Source organism: Vanacampus margaritifer, chromosome 2 (genome assembly GCF_051991255.1).
Source record: "Vanacampus margaritifer isolate UIUO_Vmar chromosome 2, RoL_Vmar_1.0, whole genome shotgun sequence".
Taxonomy (NCBI): domain Eukaryota; kingdom Metazoa; phylum Chordata; class Actinopteri; order Syngnathiformes; family Syngnathidae; genus Vanacampus; species Vanacampus margaritifer.
Window position 1 is genome coordinate 51,603,544 of NC_135433.1, and position 24,944 is coordinate 51,628,487.

The 24,944-nt window shown below is 37.7% G+C and overlaps 1 protein-coding gene across 1 annotated transcript; it reads left to right on the top strand.

The window, feature by feature from the left end:
• rgl3b (ral guanine nucleotide dissociation stimulator-like 3b) lies at nt 1-22,286 on the top strand. Its single transcript, XM_077558851.1, has 16 exons — nt 1-302; nt 8,082-8,368; nt 8,852-8,896; nt 9,054-9,253; nt 9,338-9,495; nt 10,377-10,589; nt 11,721-11,824; nt 12,193-12,277; nt 14,936-15,022; nt 15,607-15,639; nt 16,410-16,531; nt 17,197-17,286; nt 17,420-17,549; nt 19,248-19,565; nt 19,743-19,857; nt 20,973-22,286. Exons 1-16 carry the CDS (start codon nt 279-281, stop codon nt 21,110-21,112), a joined length of 2,151 nt encoding a protein of 716 aa, XP_077414977.1. The 5' UTR covers nt 1-278; the 3' UTR covers nt 21,113-22,286.
• The last annotated feature ends 2,658 nt before the right edge of the window (nt 22,287-24,944 follow it).

Here is a 24,944-nt window from a genome sequence, read left to right on the forward strand (position 1 = left end):
TCCAGTCGAGATCCTTGTAGCCAGTTTCGGCAACTCCCTACCAGCCACACCAAGCGCTTGGCGTTTTTAATGCTCTCCTATAATGTAGTCAACACTTTCTACTTTTCTCTAACAAATTTATATGTTTAATAAAAAGCGCTAATGTGACCCGGTAGGCTACTTTGTCAAAGTTTTACCGTAAGCAAGCATGCAGCCCTAAAGGGACCGTCTCGTCAACTGGAAGTTCATTTCAAGTCCAGAGAAGATGGAAAGTCGTTCTCCGTAAGAAACCAAGCGAGATGGGAAAATGGGAGCTCACAATGGTAAGACATGTTTATTGTCATTGAAAGATTGAAAGCAAAACAGCCAGTCAAAGAGCGCTGCAAAATGTCCTTTTATACCCTTGAAGCTCATGAACATAAAATCATTTATGTTCCAAATGTGTTCGTTTGACACGTCAGGGATTGGGGAAAGAGTCATATTATTTATTCTTAAGTGAAAAGGTTACTAAAACCCTACTCAAAACATCACAAATATGAAACTACTACTACAATGCAAGCCATAATTTTGAGTGGTTTAATTAAATCCCATCTGCATGAGTATAGGTACACATACTGTACTGTATGTATACACTATTTAAATATATGTGCAGTGCATTGTGAATAAGCAACAGGTTATATAAGACTTTACAAGACAGACATAAACTTACTTTCCACAGCATAGCAGAGGTGGGAGTAAATCTCAAGTCTTTGCCGTCAAGTCCCGAGTCAAGACTGACAAGTCTCAAGCGATTCACAAGTCCTACACTTTTGAGTTTCAAGTCCTTTCGAGTCATTTTAACAACATCATAGATTATATTATTTGGGGTGAGCATCAAAGTAGGAGTCAGGGACTCAGTGAGTAAACCCAGAACAGATTTCTGTGTTTGCAATGTGTTACCAGTGAATTGACAGTCCCATTAAGTACGCAGCTAGCAACGATAATTAGCCGATAAACAACTGACATTAGCTTACTTACCGTTCTTTGTGCAACTTCAGATGTTGAACGAAGTTTGAAGTTGTTGCCTCTTCGTCAGTGATGTAATCTTTGACATACTGCAATGCATTTTTTGTTAACCACCTCATAGTTTTTGTACCCAAACAACTAGTGGTGCAACGGATCACAAAAGTCACGGATTGGATTGGTAAAAAGAAAAAATAATGAAATCAGATAAATAGAACTTTGTCTTAATTTATTTTACAAAATTTTGCCTATTACATTTAAAAAAATATATACAGTGGTATCTCAGAGTTTGAAACTAATTTGTTCCTGCAAAGTGTTCAAAGTCAAAATTGTTAAACCTCCGAAACATTTTTCACCGTAGGAAATAATGTAAATGCAATTAATCCGTTCCCAAGCTCCAAAAACAGAAAATTCCTATTTCAATTTCTATTTATGTTTTTTACATTTACAGTACAGTACAGTATTTAAACAATAAAAATACCTTAACTTACCTGTTGTGGTGTGATGGCATCAGTGGATGATAAATGCTATGTTAATGCTAACTTTAGTTCAGTGCTGAGTTTGTGTATTTTACATTGGGCATATTGTTAGATTACTAAGCGGTCCTTACGTGCGTTTCTTAACGTCAGGCACGTTGTTGAACAGCTAAGGGGGGTCCTCGTGCCACTATTTATAGAAGTAATCACGGTAGTTACAACTGCGCGATAATCTCCTTCCTAATTCCACTGTTGTTCGTAGCACTGTATTTTTTTATTTGCTTCCACTGGCACTGTTGACTTTCTTTGAGCCCATGGCAAAGAAAATTGTCGTGGAAAAATCAAAATGCACTCGCGAGTCTGCAGCACCTCCGGGAGTATTCACAATCTGACTGGAAATGAGCAGTGTAACGTCTGTACCACAATGTGAGCTTTTGGCATTGCTCGGCTTCACTCGGCTACCTGTTTTCAAGGTACGTTCGGCTTAGCTTGCTTTGTTTGGGTGTTTGAACTCCGAAAATGAGTTCAAACTCCGAGGCATTTTTACTCCGATTTTTTGTTTGATGTCCGAATTGTACGAGTTTCGAGACGTTCAAACTCCGAGGTTCCACTGTATAAAATGTCTAATATGGCAATTAGGATTTAAGAACACAACTTTACGTGCAATATAAGGCAGGATACATAATTATTTTGTACATGGTCCATGTATAAAATAAAATGGTATCCTGCCTTACGTTATATTGCACTTGTAATGCACTTGAAGTTGTGTTCCTAAAATCCAAATGGCCATACTGGACATTTTTTATGTTTTTTTGTTTTTAAAGCTTGTGTTTTATAAAATAATTATAAATGAAGGCACCGTTCTATTTATATATATTTTTTTTTATTAATGAAAAATACATCTAAATGCAATTTAGGGCACATTCCCTTCGTTTAACCCCTGGACGTTATTTTATTTTGAAATGGCTTGGTCAGAACCAACAAAAAGCCAAAAAATGGTCAAATAACGCCCAGGTGTTAAACAGGGAGAGTGGATTCCAAAGTAGCATAGGTCCACAATAAGAAAAGCCAGCGAGCTAAGCAACAGCTGTCAAACTACTGTTGCAGCACCCGATGCTAATGCTAACAGTTAACTACTAGCCACAAACGCCGGAGACTTGTACTGTATCGTGCAATGACGGCGTAATTAACTTTAGCAGTTTTTCGCGTCCTAAATTTGCTATTTAATATACTTTCGGGGTGGCATTATGATAATGGTGGTAGAAAATATGTCATTTCAATAAAAACGTCAATAATGCAAGCCAAAATGTAAAAGGTAAGTAGTTAAGCTAGCGTTCACGCCACCATGCAGGCAGACTTCAAAGTAAAATCTGCCAAGGCTGTTGCATTGGTGTCAATGTATTATTTAGTCGGCTTTATTTTGAACTTTGCCTTAGCGTAGGCGACGTGTGTTTGCGTTTTTGCGGCCTCCCTGTCATGTCTAAATGATGGCGCTGTCAGCCCAGCTCGCACACACGCGCGCACACACTGAGAGGAGCTTACTCGTTAATATGCATTTTAATCTTTTTGTTTTGATGGAAGAAGCAAGTCTTTTCAAGTCAAAGGGCTCAAGTCTGAGTGAAGTCACAAGTCATTGTTGGTGAAGTCCAAGTCGCATTGCAAGTCTTTTAACATTTTGTCAAGTCGAATCTAAAGTAGTCAAATTCGTGACTCGAGTCCAAGTTACATGACTCGAGTCCACACCTGTGTGCATAGTGAACATTTAACATAAATCGCAATACAACCGCAACAAGTTGTGTTCACATACTATAGGGTTTAAAATATCTAAATGCTCAGTTAAATAAAGCTGTGTGCTGTCTTTACAAATGGGACTCCATTTGTAATTTCTCGAGATGAGTCAGTGGTCTGGGGGTATTTGCATTTAAAAAATGCTTAAGAGTCTCACTGCACTGTTACCTTTGTAAAGAAGTACTGATGACATTCATTGCTGCCGTACATACAAGGTTTGCTGGAAAAGTTCCACGACTGGTGTCTTTTCAAAGTACAAGTTTCATCCACCAAGTAAGCGCCCTGGAGTCAAACACATTTCTGTGCCACGCCTTCATGCAACCCTGGAAGCATTCTTGTCGGATCCTCCTCAGCTCCATCCCCATCAGCCATCTTGATGTCGTCCACACCTTCAAAACGGATCTGACTCCCATTGAGATTGAGAAAAAGAAAAAAAAATCAGAGGAGGCCAGGTCAAGTGAGTTGGGAGGTTACTATAAGTTAAAAATAAATGTTCTTCTCATCCGGGAACAGTTGAATCCTCAGGGCATTGTGTGCAGCCACGAGTTGTCCTGTCACAACTCTTAAGTCTTGTAGGGTCACTTTGTGTATGTGCTGGTTGGATGTCTTGCCCACATTGAACGGGAAATAGTTTGGGTTTTAAATGGGTGTTTAGTGACTGACACCAGTTCTGGATTTTTTTTATTTTTTTTTACACCCCTTGCAAAAGGTGCAAACTGCTTGAGGTCCATTAACTCATTTACTGCCATTGACGGCTATAGACGTCAACAATTCATTTGAACTATAACTATTAGTTCAACATTTTCCCCACTTTTGTTAACAAGAGTATGAAAACCTAGATTTTTTAAAATTGTATTAGAACAGATATAAAATTTGTGATTAATCATGAGTTAACTAGTGAAGTCATGCTATTAATTACGATAAAAAATGGTAATCGCCTGACACCCTTATTTTTTAATAATCTTTTCTTAAAAAAAAAAAAGATTATTAAAAAATTGGAAAAATAATTACAATATTTTTTTTAAAGATTTTTTTCAAAGAAAAGATTATTAAAAATTAGAAGTGTCAGGTGATTCAAAATTTTAATTGTAATTAATCGCATGACTACTAGTTAACTCACGATTAATCACACATTTTATATCTGTTCTAAATGTACAAAAAAAATGTTTTTCTAGGTTTTCATACTCTTGTTAACAAAAGTGGAAAACAATGTTAAACTAATAGAAATATTCAAAATGAATTTATGACGTCTATAGCCGTCAATAGCAGTGAATGAGTTAATGAGGCCGAGATGACCTTGGGAATGCGTGCAAGAAGGTCAACGCAATGATTGTTGATTAAAGTCAATGTATTACGCTTCATTTCCATTTGACTGCTGTGCTTAGCGCTACCAGCGCATCACGGACAATGCACGTAGCTCACAATGTTTCCTCTCTGTTCTGCAAACAAACCACTCGTTTCTACGAGAGACAATGGGTGTACGTGTGCATGCGAGCGTGTGTGTGTGAGTGATACTAGTGTCACGGGGCATTTCTTCTCAACTTTTGATCTATTTGTAAGTCTTTGCATGGCGATGATGATAGATTAAGAACAACTTGAGCATTCGAAGGTTTTGTGTGGGTCAATACAGACTAGTGGAGCATAATAAATAACATTGCATGTTTACTCATCTGTTGCGTGCAGCTGTATAGATTTGTGAGGCGGGACATGTGCACCACATGGATTAGTTGGGAGTCATGCACAAATTGTTATTGGCGCCAGGGTTATATAACGCATTTTAAAACCTTTGATGAATTGATTTTAATTGTAGAACACTGCAAGTGTTTTTTTTTTTTGTGTGTTGTAGATGAGGGTTTTTTTTTAGGACAAATGCAAAACAGTGTGTGAAGACAGATTTATGTTGTTTTAAATGGGTTTACTCAACTAGTAGAATATAGGTCAGGGTTTTATAGAACTCACCTGCACCATCATTTGTTCCTCAGGTAAACTGAGTGAAGTTGTCCGAAGTCTGATACTAATTCACTCTCGCTCAAGTGGGATTAAAGGAGGTGACTATTAGGGGTGGGAATCTTTGAATGTCTCACAATTCAATTCGATTCCGATTTTTGGGTGTGTGATTCGGTTTGGAATCGATTTTTGATTAAAAGAACGATTTTTGATTCAAAATAATGTGATTGACAATGATTTTTGCTTCAATTTAAAGATGTTCAAGGAATCGTAATGATCTACTCCAGTCTGACTCGCTAATGCTAATCAGTGCTCTACTCGCGGCACTTTTATCACTCAAAAGAACGGCCCCACGCTGCAAAAAAACAACTTTTATTGGAATAACTTGAACCTGACTTTTTCCTTCTACTCTCTAATGTGGCTACAACTAAACAGTGTATCAGATCGCGTGGAACCACACTGCCCCTAAGTGGCCAAATTGGGTACAACATGGACAGCGCTCCCAATAAAGGCACACACAAACAAAAGGAAGACAGTATAAAATAATTTAAATAAAATCGATTTTGGGACATTTAAAATCGATTCTGAATCATACTAAATGAGAATCGCGATTCTTATGAGAATAGATTTTTTGGCACACCCCTAGTGACTATGCACATGAGCTATTCCATCACTGTAATCATCTTGAGCGTAATATATCCAGAATACTATACCGGTAACCATTTTTTTCTGTTTCTGCTATGTTTTTATTGACTAATAGTTTGTTTTTATGGATCCCATTTAATAAATCGACCAGTAAATCTAAATGATGTTGCAAAAGTGCTTTGTCATTTTTCTGCACATAGACTTCAAACAAATACAACCCGAACAGTGTGCTCAGTTACGCTGACCCTTTTGTCTGATGCGTATTGTCTGGTGATGCTGTGGTACAAACTGTTCGGACCTCTTCCGTGAATATGAACGTTTGCTATCCAGCGTGTTTCAAGAAGACATTGATATACAACCCACAAATTGATTAGTTCCTAATCACTGAGGTAGATAACGTTGCACATACTTTACAGCTATGTACGTACTGTGCATATTTCTTGGGTCAACATAAGCTAGCTACCGTAGTTTTTCTAGTGACATATTTCTAAGATATCACTCTGAGGGATCCATCCATCTACGTACAAGAGAGGCAGATTCCTGCTCAAGAGTAAAGGGAGGTCACGCATGCATGTTAACCTTACTACCTACCTTCATACATGTCTAACCAAATACTGAAAACCTTATCTACAACAATGAACTATATACAGTACGTATACTGAGCTGTATATATTTTAATGTAGGCTACTATAGCTTTTCTGAAACTACACATTTAATAATGGGCTTAGATTTTTGTTGCATGCAGTATTTTGTCTCACTGACATTTAGACATTATTTTGGTGTCCTTTTTCTATGTGTTATTAGATACCTGAAACTTTTACTAATCCTGTATTTGCCCATAAACATTTGCGTCAACCACTAAAGGATTCTTGAAAATTTTAGGTAATTCTAAACTCTGGAGTCTGGAACCAACACTTCAGCACATGCACAGACTCTAAAGCTAATATGAAATCGGGCTGCCACTAATGCAAACAATTATTTTAATAATCAATTAGTCTGTCGAGTATTTTGTACATTAAAAGCACATTTTAATTTCCCTCCCTATATTAAAAAACAGGACATTATTTCAAATTGACAATAGAGATAGATCAATTTTTTTCAGGGCAGATACCAATGCCGATTATTCGTAGTCAAGGAGGCCAATATTTGAAGCCGATATTACTTTTCAGTAAAAAAGGGTTGATATTTTTTTTTGCATCAATATTTTTTAAAATACAAATGCCAATCCTAACTTTGTTGTAATGTCTTAAAGCATTAATGCTTACTGGACAATTTTTCAGACTTTTCAAAATGTAGATTTAAAAAATATATATATTTTTAGAGAATATACTTCATTTGAAATTTCTAAAAAAAATGTTTAGGGAAGTCCCAACATTATCAATACGTCTTAAAAAGTTAAATGGAAACTTAAAGAAGTAAATACCATAGCTCTGTTAAGCCCTCCCCCCCAAAGGCCAATACCGATATTCCTTAAAATGCCCAATATACGGCCAGGCCGATTATTGGTCTATCCCTAATTGACAATGCAGGATATTATAAAAAATAATAAAATAAAAATAATGAATATTTAATTTGCTGGTTTGGCACATAACATGCCAGAAAATAGGCAAAAGTTGATCATTCTTTCCCAAAATAAAGGCAGATGGAGGACTACAGAAATCACTGAATATTTAGGCAGAAATTCTGAGGATTTTTGAACACTTTGACATTATACAAAGTTTATCATCTATGGGGTAGATGCCACGACTTCCGACTTCCGACTTACACGTCAGCGCCGTTTCTGGCCACTGCTGGCTGCGTTCCAACACTCGCACCCCACCCCTTGCGCCCCCCAACCGCGTCTCGGCTATCTGAAATGCTTCGGACACTGAGACAGACACTACACACTCGCAGCCTCGCACCCGTCGATGGGAACACGCAACCGAGGGGCACAAAGGCGGAAGCGCATGTACTGGGACGTGGCCCACACGTCGCAAACCGGAAACCGAAACAAAGTTTATGGGTGAAAACCCGGAAGTCTGAAGTCCCGCCTCCTCCGTGGCATATAGTCCATTATCAAAATAATTATTTATTAATTTGATAATTGATTAATTGCCTATTAATCATTGAATTGTTGGTCCTCTAATATGAAACAAACATTGTGTGGTTATAGTGGATCAGTTTCATATATATATATATATTTTATATAGATAAGCTTGCTCAACTTCATTATCATCCTGAAGTGAATCCTCCCCCAATCCGCAGAACCCAGTGCAGGAGTGGGGTGAAGAATCAGAGGATGGTGCCATCTATGGGATCACACTGCACCGGGTGCCCGAACTGTCCTCGCCCGACCCCAACTTGAATCCATCATGCGCTTTCGTCCAGTACCGAACCAACAAAGTGCGGCGCCTGAAGGCTGCCCGTCTGCAAATGCTCGCGAGTCACCTCCTTGACGCCGACAGTGTGGAACAGGACTACGCCAGGATCTTCCTTTCCACATACAGAACCTTCACCAGTACGGAAAAGCTGCTAGAGCTCATCTTTCAAAGGTATAATCACTTTTTACATTTTTTTTTAATTTGCAGTCTACATAGATTATATTTCATGATGAATGAGATGTTTAGAGAAATTTAGTTACAGTGATTAATTGGGGAATAAAAAGCAAAGAAACACATTTGAAACAACAAGACCTGCTGAAATGTGACCAATATATAAATTCAGCTACTGTACATATCGTTTAACTTTTTTCAGTCATTGATCTTGAAGACCATGAAAAAAAGCTGACACTTGTCATACTGCATACTCATTATTGTTGTCATTTTTAAATGGCTGCCTCAAAGTAATATTAAGTAGGTGCAGCTGCAGGTGATAATTATTGAAATGCTCACAAAACAACAACAACAATTACGTAACGACAGGCCAACAATGCGATTTGTGTGACTCAAGTGCGGGAGGAGAATTGCTATAACGTATGGACAGACAAAAACATCTTGAAGAAAAGATAATTGCATATCATTTGTGTCCTCCTACAGAGACGGTGCAGCATCAGAATTGGAAAACGGTGAATGCAACCTAGGGTAGGTGGATTAAAAAAAAAAAATCAATTTTGTGTTAATCCTGAAAATCATTGTTCATAGTTACAGAATGAGAGTATGTCCAGTCTAATATGGATATGCATGTTAGTCTTTAACCTCTCCGGAAGAATGTGTAATGATTTTCCCGCTGCCTCCCCAGTCCTCTGTTGGCCTTCGTCCAGACATGGTTGGATGAGTACAGTGAGGACTTGAGGGATCCTCCGCTGCACTCTGGCCTGCAACTTCTTTTGGATCACCTTCGAATCAGCTCTGCCGTGCACGAACAACTTCACCGTCAGCCCAACTTCTGTTCGTTGGCCGGGCAAACTGAAAAATTGCTCCGGAGGTTCCAGAAAGAAGGTGCTGCTCCAACATGTACTGTCGAGCATATCATTAGATTTTCATGATGCATATATTCATTTTGCCCTGTTGCTCATTCATCAGATTCTGAGACACGTGCGAGCCCTTGTCAGGCAGATGTGCAACAACATGAGCAGCTTTCAGGTGACGAGGATTTAGGATGTGAACACGCACAAGATCAAGGGGACATTATGGATTTCTCGGCAAGAGCCATCGCAGAGCAACTCACCCGCATGGATTCTGTAAGTGAGCGGAGATGATCGGGGCAAATACAATGCATCTTGGATACTCAAAGTTACTAAAAATGCACAGCTTCGTATTGTGCCTAATATTTTCATTAGGGATGGACCAAAACTCAGATATCAGTACCGGAACCAAATATCAGTAGCGGGTTGATACCCAACCTTTTTTCAAGTTATCAATTTGCCATTGATTTCATGCAATTAAAAAAATGCTATATTAGAATATATAGGTCTTTTTTATATATATTTTTATTATCTGTCTCCTTTTGGGGGGAAATTGTTTATATCAAAAGTACTAGTAGGGGAGGGAACCTCTGGGTACCTCACAATACGATACGATATGCGATACAAGGCTCTCGATAACAATTATCTCACGATATAACGATACCGTGATTATCGATGTATTGGTCAGGTAATAAATCCATGATAATCTACGATAAAACTACACAAGACATAAATTGATGTTTTTTCATTGAGAAAATACTTCCTTTTTGTACATCACTGAAACAAAATATTAAAACTGGTGTCTTCTTCACAGTGAGTACTTTGTGTATTTTTTAAAAAAAACAAATACAAATGTCTTCTTAACAGAGACCACTTTCTGTAAACAAATTTATGTCTTTCTTAAACACTATTGTCACGCAACATGTCAGTCAGTTACATAGTGAATTGTTTCATTTGATAAATTGTGATGATTTTTTGTGTAACATTGCAAAAGTAAATAAATTTAATTACTTAAATATTAAATCCCTGCATTCATGAAGACAATAAATAATCTACTTTAGAAAATTTGCCTGAACTTTTTTGATAACTTTCAAACCTTTGTTAATATTTAGTTTTGGATGTCTTTTTTTTTCTTCTTTTTTTCCATTTGTTGCCAGGCTTTATTTGTCAAAGTGGCTCCTTACCAGTGTTTGGGCTGCATGTGGTCACAAAGGGACAAGAAGGAGAACATGTCCCCCACCATCAGGGCAACCATTGCACAGTTTAACGCCATCACCAACCTGGTCATCATATCCCTGCTCTGCCGCCCTGAATGTGCTACACCACCGCAACGAGCTCGGATCGTGGAGAAGTGGGTCAGAGTAGCACAGGTGAATACTTTTACTCTTGATTCCAACAACTGGTTGCATGTACAAGTAATCATACCGTATTTGGGTTTTGGGTCTATTCTGGGAAGTTTACTTGATGGTAATACTTTTCATTGCACTTTTTCAATGACCAATTTTCTTTTTATGGCCACACATCAAAATTAATGTACGACACGCTGAGTTAACTCATTCACTGCCATTGACGGTTATAGACGTCAAATATTCATTTAAACTATTTCTATTAGTTATTTCTATAACATTTTTCTTACCCTTTTGTTAACAAGAGTATTAAAACCTACAATGTTTTAATTGTACTCTTAAAACAGATATAAAATTTGTGATTAATCGTGAGTTAGTCATGCAATTAATCACGATTAAAAAATGTAATCGCCTGACGCTCCTAATTTTTAATAATCTTTTCTTTTCTTTTTTAATCACATCAGGCGATTATTTTTTTATCGCATGACTTCAATAGTTAACTCCCGATTAATTATACATTTTATATCTGTTCTAGATGTACAATATTTCTTCTTCTTCTAGGTTTTCATACTCTTGTTAACAAGAGTGGAACAAATGTTAAACTAATAGAAATAGTTCAAATGAATTTTTGACGTCAATAGCCGTCAACGGCAGTGAATGAGTTAAACAGGCAAACTGGTTATGACATAATAGAGTCTCTTTTGTTAGAAAATGTCCTAATTCCCAGGCAGATGTTTATTTTCATGCTCCAAAAAGTATTTGGCAAAAAAAGGATGTAATGAGAGTGAGCCAACATTTACTGTGCATCTGGAACGTATTCCACATTTTCTTTTACGGCATTATTTCAAAATAGAATACATTCATTTAAACAATATATATTGAAAAAGGATTTTTAAAAAGTGCTATGAACTAATGCTTCGCATCCAGCCTGATGACGCTGCAAAGATGAATGGCAAAACTGCCCCAAAAAAGATTTGCCAACCTTGTGGCTTCATATTAAAACGACTTGAGATTGTAATTTTTGAATATGTTTGTAAACATGTAGTATAAAATGTGAAAAAAGTGAAGGGCTGCAAACGCATCTTATATGCATTTTGTATGCACCATATTAAAAGGCGTGTCAACATATCCAGTAACTTTTGTATTTCTCTGCAGGAGTGCCACCATTTGAAGAACTTTTCATCTCTCAAAGCAATCCTGTCTGCTCTTCAGTCCAATGCGGTCTACAGACTGAGAAAGACCTGGGCTGCAGTTAGCAGGTCAAGTCAGATTTCATTCCCTTTGAAGACAACAATTTACAGGTCGCCTCCGCTACTATCTTTTAAGTCATGTTGTGTATCATCATTTTTCTTTTAATGAGGGTGGTGAACCTTCATCAAGAGCAGTGTCAGCAAATGACCTGCTTTTGGATGACCCACATAACACAGCACATCAGTGACCATTGCACCAAGCTAGTAAAATGTCATGGATAATAAAAGATGAACTTAAAAGTGTTTTCTCTGTGACATAACACTTGATCTTGGTTAAAGTGCTCTCAACTATTATAAAGTATACCAATTCGTCATTAAATCAACTACTGTATTCGGTGTGGCGCTAATCACTGACAAACTCACTGTTGTTTTTGCAGGGACAGCATGGTTACATTTGACAACCTCTGTGAAACCTTTCCTGATGAAAACTGTCTTCTGACAAATAGAGAACTCTTGGTGGAGGTGAGACCAAAATTGAAAAACAAGCATCACTCAATTGACCCTTCCTCCCCACTTCACTAAAAATAGAAAAATTATGCCATTGTTGGCAAAAATCTGCAGACCCTAGCCGACTTTCCTCTCTGGAAGTTAAGTCAAAATTCCTCTTTACAATATGTTCTATGCAGCCCCACTTGTCTATTGTGGAATATGAAGAAAACAGGTGAGCCGTGATTGGTCGTTACCTGAGCCCTGAGCAACTGTGATGTCATTGTCATAAACATAAACAAAAAGAGGAGGATGAGAGTGTGCAGTGGATCAAAAAATGTTGAAGACATCCTCATAACATTTAATGTTAAAAGAATTAATACATGACAGGTGCTTTTCAAATTTGACGAGCAAAAAATGGTGATAAGTATTTTTAATTAAGGGTTTAATCATACAGTACAGTCATTTCTGGACTATAAGGCGCACCTGTCCATAAGCCACGCTAGCTAAATTTGGGGAATACTAAAAGTTTATAACACACATAAGCCGCACCCGATTGTAAGCCGCAGGTGTTTTAATGTTACCGCACTGGGTTCTCACGACTTTCTTTTCCATAATGAGAGTGCAAATTTTCTCCTACTGTATTTGGGCTCACTTGGTTTGTTTTGCTCTGCCTGACGCTCTTGCGCTTCCTTTATAGTGCGCCCCCTTGTGATCTGATGGATAAGCCGCACCTTTGTATTAGCTGCAGGGTCGAATGCAAGTGAAAAAAGTAGCGGCTTACAGTCCAGAAATTACTGTAATCAAAATTTTAAGATGTGTAATAGTTTGACAGCTCTAATATATATATATATATATATATATATATAGTTCTTATCAGTGGGCCTCAATTAAGGTGATTTCACGGCAGCATTGCTTTTCTCTCTGACATTATTCTTGCAATTAAAACCTTGTAAAAAAAAAAATATATTTTTAAACAGACTAAAGTAAATTTGAATAATGATGAAAATGCTAATAATAATGAGTGTAATGAAAGATATTATTCTGTGTTTGGCTGGCAACCAGTCCAGTGTGTGCCCCGCCACTCTCACTCAACGTCAGCTTGGATTGCTCCAGCAATCCAAATGAGTCCGTCCGTCCATCTGTACTAATCCTCATTAGGGTTGTGGGTGTGCTTCGTTCTCATGAAATCATTTAATTAATTCTAGAAAGTATGTAGCAAACTTATCTTGTACAAACACTGGTATGACTACAGCAAATAAAAACTCCCTGAAATTTTCTGCTCAGTACGGTAAATAGCTTTTTTTTAAATACTGTGCTATTGTTCAAGAAGAACAGCCTTTTTGACCTACCTACATTTTTTTTTAAAGTTAATGTTTATCAGAGCAAGTCCACCTACATTCCTTGAAAAATGATCTTTAGTGATCTTAACTGAGGCTTTTCAAAGCATTACGTTAGAGGCGAGGCATACAGTACATTGAAACCATACATACTTAGTATGTAACTGTAAATGAATGACGGGAAACTTCCTGTTGTTCGGAGCACATTGACTTTTCTCTTTTAGTTATTGTGAAGGATCATGTTTTCAGTTCAGTGGCATCACCATATCTATGCTCAATAGCATTACTCTGAAACGACTAATTACACTGAGGTCACTGTTGCACACTTATGCACTCGATGATCTATACATATTGCATTTGAAGGAAATGAACGTGGTCTCGCTCCTTCTAAGACACTGGTGTCAAAGGACGATCCTTAAGGACCAGAGTCCTGCATGTGTTTTAGGTTCCCCTCGTCCCAACACAGCTGATTCAAACGATCAGCTCATTAGCAAGCCCTGCAGGAGCCTGATAATGATACTGGTCATTGAATCCGGTGTGTTGGACGAGGGAAACCTGGAAAAACCTCGGACTTTGACACCTGTGCTTTAAAAGGAAAACAATTAAACAGGATTTTCAAGTTAATGTGTACCCGGCAAAAGTCATTCCCGACATGTTTGGAGGTCAGAGCTTACTCTATAAACTGAAATTATAGTTGACATAGTTGCGTGCAGGCATGTTATCAACATTTATGCACCCATCTAAATCTAATTTTACTTTGCTATCATTTTGTTTACTTCACATTCTAGTGAACATAGCCACCCTATGAACTTCTTGGAGTGGTCGGAGGTCAAATGACTACGGATAATATTTCTCCCAAAATATCCAAGCAGTTTCATATCCAGACAGCTTTGCCTCACAACTTTCAAAGTTTTACAAATGTATTTTAAGGTATGCATTGTCACATGTTGTAATGTCATCTTTGATGGCAGGATCTGTTTTGAAAATGGCCCACGCAAAAATCACGCTGATAATTATACTGCTCCACGCGGAAGATGATTTCCCATCAGTGTGCAGTGTGTCTAACATGGCCGAGACCCAAAAGTATCTTTGGCCCTGCTCAGTGCTAAGCAAGTTTCAAGTGGCCCGCGATCCATCAGGATTATAGGCCAGTAATAATAGACTGGAGCAGAGTGCTTTCTGAGTCATCTTGCACAGACTCCTGGGATGAAACATGAGCCAGCTGTGCTACTAACGCACAGCAATATACCTTGAACGAAAGTAGGACACACATGAAATGAAAAAGTTACAGTGTATCTGATTACAAGCCACAGATTTACTGTAGCCCAATAAACCACTTGTTGTCTCTATGCAGAATACGTCCAGTGGCGTGGTGCCTTACTTGGGCACCTACCTGACCGTCCTCACCATGCTAGACACAGCTCTGCCTGACACAGTGGAGGTAAAGTGCAACATGAGAATAACTTGCTATGACCAATATTTAAATATTTAAATGTCATTCATTACATTTGCTCCATTCCTTTACATCATCATTTATTTTGTTTTCTATTACATGGAAGTATGAAATGATTTAAGGTTATTATCTCCTCGGTGGGGCAATTACAGTATATACAGTCAGTCAGTAGCTAGCGCAACAGAACAAAGCAAAACAAAAATAGGGTGGAAAACTCATTCCCACACTGCTTTTTATAGCTCAAGACAAATATACGCTGTTAAAGGAGAATTCTGAAAGTCAAGTTTCCACTTTTACTCATGTAGACGAGCAAAAATACTTAATCATTTATATGCATTTCTATAAATACCTGTGCTATTTAAAAAAAAAAGGTTCTGATTACCTTTAAGAAAGTACATTTCTGTGTTGTGTGTCCACTGCACCAGAATTAAACTGATTGATTTATGTTCTCATATTCTTTACGCTGCTTAAAATGAAGGAAGTTGTACATGTTTGCTTTATTTATTTGATTGGATTAATCATTTATTATTGCAGCTACGCACAACCTTGTAAAAATTCATTTTTTTTCACAGGTTGGTCTCATAAATTTTGAGAAGAGGAGGAGGGTGAGTTGTTACACCTCCAAAATATCTTGTTCATTTGTTTTACACACAACACTTAAGTACTGTACAATGTGGCTAATAGGGATGTAACGATATCCAGACATCACGATACGTTAAATATCACAATATTGTGGGACGGTTGGTGAAATAAAATAAAAAAGTCATGATACTGTGTAAAAACTCATGATATTGCAAAATAAATAAATAAATGAATTTATTAAAAAAAATTTAAAAAGCTGATATTGGGAAAAACACAATGTTGGGTTTTTGTACATAATAACAGCAGTGACATAGAAATAGGCTTGACCATGTCAATGTCATGTGCGCCTATTGGCTCAGTGGCCCAAAGCATCATGGTCTATGTAATTCACAATGTTGTGTTGGGCTGCAGTGGGCCAAAAGTAATATATATATTTTTTTTTTTTACTGAGATGTTGAAAAATATTTGCTGTTATGACTGATTTATAGGAGTGATAACCGCCACAGTGGCCAAAACATTCCTAATTAAAATTAAACTGCATTAATACACAACCCACCAGAGGGTGCCAGAACAGCACAAATGGAATACAACCTTGCTTTTTTTCTTTTTTTCACAATGTTCTGCTTTTAATATCATGACATGACGACGATATTGTGGCAACTTCAATATTGCGATATCACGATATTGCCATTATCGTTACATTCCTAGTGGCTAACATAATTGTTGTTCCAGTAAGGATACCAAATGAGCATTTTTGTTGGCATTGTTTATCAAAACATTTCTGTTCCTGCAGGAGTTTGAGGTTCTGTCACAAATCCGTGAGCTGCAAGTGTCCTGTACTCAGTTCAACCTGCCTCATTACCGCAGAATTGCCGCTTGGATGCAAGGACATAAACTGCTCACTGATCAAGAAAGGTGAATTGTTTTTCTTGCCAAAGTTCAAATAACATAAGTGAAGCAATCATTCACAAGAGGAAACACTTGCTTGAACGTCAGTAGTTACATATTATGAAAAACTAAAATAAGGATGACAGCCATGCAAACTGTTGCAGCACCTGTCCAGATGGTTCAGACAATCTTTGAGGTCAAGGTGCCTGGGTTGGTGTTTTACACGTGGTGTGCTGCTGAGAGGCTGGTTGAATGTACCACCAAATTGTTTGAAAATAGCCTTTGGAGATAGCATATGACAGAGAAATGATCATTGAATTCACATGCAACAGTACTGGTGGACATTCCTTCCTGCAGTCACCAAGCCAATTGCATGCTACCTCTAAATACAAGAAAATATGATGCTTATTTGATTGCCGGGGAATGGATTATCTCAGCAAAGAAGTGTTCACTAACAGAATTGTGAACAATATTTGAGAGAAATAGGCTTTTTGGGATGGGAAAAGTCTCAGATATTTGACTCATAAATTGTGTTTATATTTTTCTTAGTGTTAGAAATGCAAACATCCACCAAGACCAGACAATTCTCGATAAGCACTAAATCTTACCATCAGTTTTACCGGCCTCAGGCATGTGACTCAATTTTGTCATCAATCTACATCTCATCCATTTTTCTAATTTGTATTTTACAGTTATGAACTTTCAAGACAGTTGGAACCTCCCGTGGATGTGTGTTCGCCAACTACTTGGAGCCACAGAACACTCACTAAGAAACTTTCCTCGTGAGTATCATGTGACCGTATGAGGCCAGACAAATTAATACACGCACACACATTCACACAGTGCCATAAAAATGTCTTCATGACACAAGATTTGTAAGGCCTCACATAATCTTGACGCAAGGTCTTTTTTTAGTCTCTTGACAATGAGCGATGGATCCAAAAAGCTTCCAGCTGACCAGATCAGTATTTCGTCTTCGGGATCGAGTGCTTCGGAGTTGGAAGATCTGTCCTCTCCAAACGCCGCCTGTTCCATCAGACTGCAGGTTTCTTTTTTGCTTTGTTTTAAAGAAGTTGCCGATATTATTGTGTCAGGTGATTACAATTTGTAATCGGAATTAATGGCATGACTTTAATAGTTAACTTATTATTAATCAAATAGAAAGAAATATGACTGCATCTTTTAGTCATTGATTCAGTAATTTCATAATAGTTTATAAAATTGAGTTATAATTTAAAAAATGTACTATACTGTAAAAAACGAGTGTGATATTGATTTGTGTTGAGGTCATTTTTCTGCCACTAGATGACATAATTGCATTTGTTAGACGGTGACAGCTCAGTGCATTTTTCTTTTCATATTAAGAGCTCTCTAATCTTTAACATAAAGTGACTTAAGTTACATTATCTACAAGTTAAAAATATGATAAAGAAAAAAATTCCAACACTTCGGGGTACGCTCCAACCGCCTGTTTTAGCTAAAGATATTAACAAGCTTTCTCCGACAACAACAAAACTTTCAAAAATATATAAGTTACTTTCATATACTGATAAAATGTCTTTACCCATCTCGAAATGGGAGACAGACTTGTCTATAGCTCCGGAATCTGACTTTTGGATTCAAGTTTGTGAAAACGCATTTAAAATGACAAAACACACAAATTTACAACTTATCCAATATAAAATTATTCACAGAACATACATTACTCAATATATGATGAAGAAAATGGGACTCTCAGACTCCGACATTTGTCTCCAATGTTTACAAAACACTACAGACACTTATGTTCATGCTTTATGGTTATGTACTCCGGTTATGTATTTCTGGACTAAAGTCTTAGAAAAACTTTCCGCTATTTTGGACTGTAGGATACCTTTATCTCCAAACTTGTGTTTGCTAGGTGACCTAACAACAACTGACTTACCACATAAACAATTTCAATCTACACTTGTAGCCCTAACTATCGCAAAAAAAACAATTCTTGTTAACTGGAAAAATAACAAACTCTGAATATCGACCAATGGTCTAACCTCCTCATAAATCACATTTTAATGGAAAAAATATCTGCCTCAAATAAAAACCAAATATCAAAATTTATAGAAACATGGTCTACGTATATAGAATTTTTTAACCTAATTCTGGTTACTTAATTCTGTCTGTTAGCGAGAGCCACCACATCGTGATAACTTACATTGATGTTTCTGCATTTGGCAATTTATTATTATATTATATTATTAGTATGGGATTTTTTTTTTAATGGGCTTTAGGTGAACTGATGAATACACACACGCACGCATGCACGCACATGCAAATGCTCAACCACATACAAAACAAAAAAAAAAAATATATATATATATATGTGTGTATATATATGTATATATATTTAAAAAAATAAATACTTTTTTTTTTTAAAGGAGAGCAATGATGATGTCAAATCGAATGAACAATACTGAGCTCTCCTGAAAAAAAAAAATAAAAAAAAGAAAAGAAAAAAAAACAGTGACTTGTGAAATTTTGCACATTTTTAAAATTGTAAAATAGAACTTGAACCCAGTCTCCACAAATATATGCATTATTATTACATTTATTACTGTAATTTAGTATTACTGTGGCCATTAATCGCACGTTAAAAAATGAGTGTCGTAAAAGGAACTTTAAAGTAACTCAAAATGAATGCACTAATTTTGATACCTCTTAATAATAATACATGAAACGTTGCTCTTTCTGATTTTATTTCCTGCAGTCCTTCCACAGTTCTTGCAACAATGTGTCAGAGGTCTTCTCTTCATCTTCCTCCTCTTCATCTTCATCATCCTCCTCTCCATGCTCCTCGACGACCTCGTCTCCAGACTCCCAAACTCCCTCCGGCTCGTCTTCGGACTCGCTCTGCTTCTCTGCCACTTCTTGTGTCACTCCTCCGCCCTCGGCGGCCTGCCAGCACAAACGCTCCGTGTCCATGACCTCCCTGCCTGTCTACAACCGGCAAAGCGCCGACTCTTGCATTGTGAGGGTCAGCGTGGACCTGGGCCACAACAATGGCAACATGTACAAGAGTGTCTTGGTGAGTTTTTTTCCCTTTTTTTAAAAATTCTTTTTACATTATTAAGGCTTAATAATCGTTGAATCGTATTGTGCTTGAAGGTCATTCAAATGTCATGCATGGTTGATGTTTACACAAAATGGGTCATGCATATCATCTATTTGAGTCTTTGTTCTGTGTGCGTCTTCGTTTTCATAGTTGACCAGCCAGGACAAAACAGCACATGTGATTCAGCGGGTTTTAGAGAAACATCACCTGGATCACATGAACTGGCAGGAATTCACTCTAACACAGGTCATCTCGCAGGAGAGAGGTCAGAACTCACACTTGAAGACTTTACGGCAACAATTCTGTCTTTACAAAGGCAAGACTTCATTTTGAAGTCAGGTGAAGTTAATTTGAGATTAGTGTTTACAGTAGTGCCACCTACTTCATATTACTGAGGTGATTTGGGTAATCTTAATTAAGGATATTGCAATTATATGATTATAAGGTGATTGTAATCACCAAATGTTGTCCTTTTGACCAATTCAATTCAATTAAAAAATTTATTTCACTCTTTAAAATAAAAGAAATGAAAGAAACTTGTTGTATCTGCCCCTGATCAACACACGCACACACACACAGGTTTGTTTTACTATCTTTGTGGGGCCATCTCATTGACATGATGCATTTCCTAGCCCCTTCCATTAACCCCAACCATCAAAAATGATTGCCTATCCTCATTCCTTACTCTAACCTCAACCATAACCCAATTCAAACCTAAACTCTAAAACCAAGGCTTGACCCTCAACAAGTGGTCTGAACGTGTGGGGACAACCAAAATGTCCCCACAATTACAAGTCGGTCCCCACAATGGTAGTTAAACCTGGAAAAACAAACGTGTATGGGCCTTACAATATAGCAAAGACACACACACACACACACACAAAATGAATGACAGCGAGCAGTCAACATGGTGTAACAATTATAAATTAATTGAACAGCATGTCCTTGTGCTATATATATTTTTCCAGTAATTGTGCTTTTATAGATTAAAAAAAAAAATACTTAGACTGAGAAGATTTTGTTTTACAATCCAGATTGTTCCACAAACTGACACCTTGAGTTGAAAAGCATAATTCTTTTTGTTTTGTTCTGTATTTAGGTTTGGAAAAAATGTCTGTTCACTCACTTTCCCTTTAAAATAAAAATCGAATAACATTTGTATATTAACTGGTAAAGTTTCATGTTGGGCTTTATACATTATTTTAAGGTGGTGAAACTCCATCAATTCATTCAATTTGAAAGTTTTTAGTTGTATAAATAATGGATTAGTGTGATCTCTGTATCCACAACTGAAAACGGCACAAATAGCACGTTTCTGTAGAAGAAAGATGGGTTTGGTGTATTTTTGATCACTAACTCACATTCTGCGTGTGTTTTCAGAGTTGCTCATACCAGACAAAGCAAACGTCTTCTACGCTATGTCAACGACGTCAAACTTTGATTTTGTCCTGCGGCGCTTCCACAAAGGCCAGAAGAAACCACTGAGAGCCACTTCCAGTCTTGGGCGCTACACAAAATAGAACCACTATAAACCAAGAGAAAAGACAAACCTGGTAACCGAGTGGAGAAAATGTGAAGCTCTTATGGTAGCAAAGAAGATGTAGCAAAAAAGAAGAAGAAGAAAAAAAGCACTTTATGAATGATTGTCACTACAAAGGGGACTGAACCTTTAAATACCTGATGTATTGTGACTTCCTGGAGGACTGAACTGCGTTGGAATATCCACATTTACACACTTCATTAGGCACAACAAAACAGAGCATTATTAACTTTGTAAAGGTAGATTGTCTTTGTGGGATACAGCTTCTCAATTCCCATCATCAGGTATCCGCATAATGTATGTGGCCTACAAATGCTGCAGTGCGTGACGAGCACAGAAGTCATCTGTGGCGCGTTATGATCCTATCAAGGTGTGCTATGCCCACGTCACCGCACCAATGCCAGCTGACAAGTGGGTGGCGACGTAGTTACCCGGAAAAGCAGCATGTTCCCTGGCCAGTTTCACTGCACCCGCTGTTGCCGGGAGATTTGGCATATTTGGCTGACAGCCCTGACCGGAAGGTCGGCATTCCCCAGTCTGGTAACCATGGCAGCAATAGAGACTTTGATGGACAGGACGGGATGCGCATACTGTACCTACAGCATGAGGCTTTTAAGAGGAACATGTTTTCAATATGGCACCTTTCAATGTTTATATGTTTCGTTGTTTGATGTTTTAATCCCGCTGTTGTTCACGTTAATCCTATTTTGATTGCACCTTTTGTTTGATCAATGTTGCCTGCGTACCTGGTAGCCAATTCTAAAGTCTAAGCCAAAAAATGGGTGCCATATTTTAAATGTTACTGTTTTGTAGTGATATTGAGATTATTTTGAATGTTTAACAAATTCTTTAACCGATATATTTAATGGAAGTGGTTCAGTCGTGTAAATCCTGAATGAAACTGCTGCTCAAGTATGTTGACTAATGCCTGAAAACAAGTTGTACATGTTATCATTTCAATGACGTCACTTGATGCTGACAGGAATTTTCTAGTGAGATGGGTCACATGCTTACTGTACAAGTGTGACATAATATAACTTGGGCAAGGACTCAATATGGTTTGCTAGGGTTGACTGCATTAGTAAACATCCTGTCTATTAAAAGAGAATGTCTACTCTGTAAAACAAACTAATAAACAATGTTTAAAAAAGACATATCCCAATCTATATCTTGTATTGGCAAACCCTGCCTTAAACCCATTTCACATACCTTGTAGTTAATCTCAATAATTATGTAAATTTTCATTTTTATTTTGTTTTGTTGTGAAGAGCACACTCACACCGGCTGTTACAGGCACATTACACACTTTGAACAAATTGGATTAAATCGGGGAGACCTGTGTCCTGTCTTCGAAGAGAAAAGCACATTGTGAGCTGAGATGAGTGCCAATTATCTGTTTTGCACAACCCAAAGTAAAATATTTCAACATCATATATTTTGAAACAGGCGTCGCACATAGACAAATTCTTGCAGCAAACCATGTGGACTCGTTAAGAGAAGATATTCAGGCATCTTGTCGTGCCTCAGTCACTGCTCTGTCTTAAGATAACTTTAAACCAGAGCAAGTATTAGCCAACATGGTAGTTTGGGGCAACTTGTCTCAGTCATTTTGGGGTTTGTTTGTCACATATGCAAAGAATGGGCCAATGAAAATTGCACCTCTGGCAACTCTGTTTTCGTACGCCAGAATTGTTCTTCAGATGATAGTCTGAAGTGTGAGGAAAATAGTTTCCCAGGTTTTGTTTCATTGTTTAAAAATTGATTTTCCAGTTGTTGTTGGAACTACAGTATGGCCACATGTCAGGACTGGTTTAAGTTTCACGACGAACCATCCATCCATGAACCAAAATGCTTTATTTTAAGTTCAGTTTAATCTCAAATTTCCAGTTCAAGGGAAGCAAAACAGGCATTTGAGGCTGAGAGCTGTGACAACCATGCCAGTAGTTCCTACGGACTTTAATCTAGTTCATAATACTTAATGTTTAAAGTTTGCTCAATGACTACGGTAAATTTTCAAGATCAGTGACAAATAATTTCTCTGGCTGTAAAACATAACAAAACAGGAGAACAACGATAATTTTGTCCTTGTATCATTAGTTGCAAAATCTAGTAAGACATCTTACACCATAGAGCAGAGGTGGGCAAATCTCGGTCCTCGAGGGCCGGACTCCTGCAGGTTTTGGAGGTTTCTCATTTCCAACACAAGCTGATTCCAATCAACAGCATCGTTATCAGGCTTATGCAAAGCTTGCTGATGAGCTGATCATATATCAGCTGTGTTAGAGAAGGGCAACATGCAAAACCTGCAGGACTCCGGCCCTCGATGCCCACCTCTGCCATAGAGTGTGACAACTTATCCATTGGTGGAGAAACTTGTCACATGTTCACTCCCTCTATTTGATGGCTTATAAATGTGCACTGACACAAAATATGAAAATAACACAAATACAAAAATATGCTTAAGACTTTGGTCTTTCATCTGGTATACATTTTGTATTTGCATTTATATATGATGTATTGATTCCAAGAAATATATAAAACTGTAAAAAGTGATACAACTAGCCCTGGTCTCTCCTACATGCCTGCACTGCTATCAACAAAAACACAGGGCACATTACTTTTATGCACATTTTGCATCGCATAGTATTAAATTTGTGCAAGTGAAGTGATTGCGCACAGAAAAAAACACACAGAACAATGACAATAAAAAGCAAAGCACGGTATGTACTGTAATAAATGACTACAGTATAGATAAATTCCTGCTGCGCTTTCAGAAAAAAGTCCACTAGATGGTGGTAAATAGTTAAATTTAACCCACTTGCAGGCTTGTTTAAAACGGCTGTACCGATATCCAGTCGCCAGCTGGAGGCAGCATCTTGGTTGCAGTCACCTTGGTAACTTTCGGTTTGGAAACGCAATCAAATATTAAATGAGTCGTTTATATAGTGTCCTTACTTTCAGGGGAGCATTATTTTAGCCACTGTACCCAAATGTAAAGTTGCTTCTTTCTTTTATTTTTTCTTTTCTAAATGAACTGTCATGTATACATATATGGAAAGCCATATGAGCATTGATATCCTACTCTCTTTGTGGAATGACTTTCCATCGTACGTGCTAATATATATATAAAAAAAAAAAAATTCCTACTCAGGAGAGGGACAGAGGTTTCGCAACGGTTTCACTGTTGGTTGGGATACACAGGTCAGCGTTTCTTAAGAAGAAACAGAACACTGCACTCATCGCACACTTTCTCATGCATTATGTATGCGAGTGAGGTTTTCGCCATGTGTGCAAAGTGCATGTTGTATCCGCCATGCCCTCTTTGTCTTTGGTGTGGTGGGCCCTGCAGACATGGCGAGACTTTCAAGGTCTTATCTGGATTTGTCGAGGAAATTGCTCACGCAGGTTTCTAATGAGGATTGATGGAGTTCAGCTGTCAGTAAAATCCATGACGCTCACCTCTGTTGACCTAAAAGTGTAGGAAGTCATCATTTGAAATCTCAAAATGATTACTACCTCATCCGTTATGCCTCATAAACTCATTGTAGTCATGTTGTGTGATAGTAAGATTGTACCTGAGTTCCTTCTTCTACTTTGTTTGCTCATAACTGGATGTAATCAGGCACAACGCGGTGCCATAGTGGTTAGAAGTCTGTCTCACAGTTCACCATTTTCCTCCTAAACCTAATCTCTTTTCAATATTCACTTGTAAAAACAGAAGACAGACAGCTGCCCTCCACCTCAACTCCCAAGAAGACCTTCAGCTGCGTTTACAGTAAACAGCCAGATGAGTCTCTGTGTGCATATGTTTG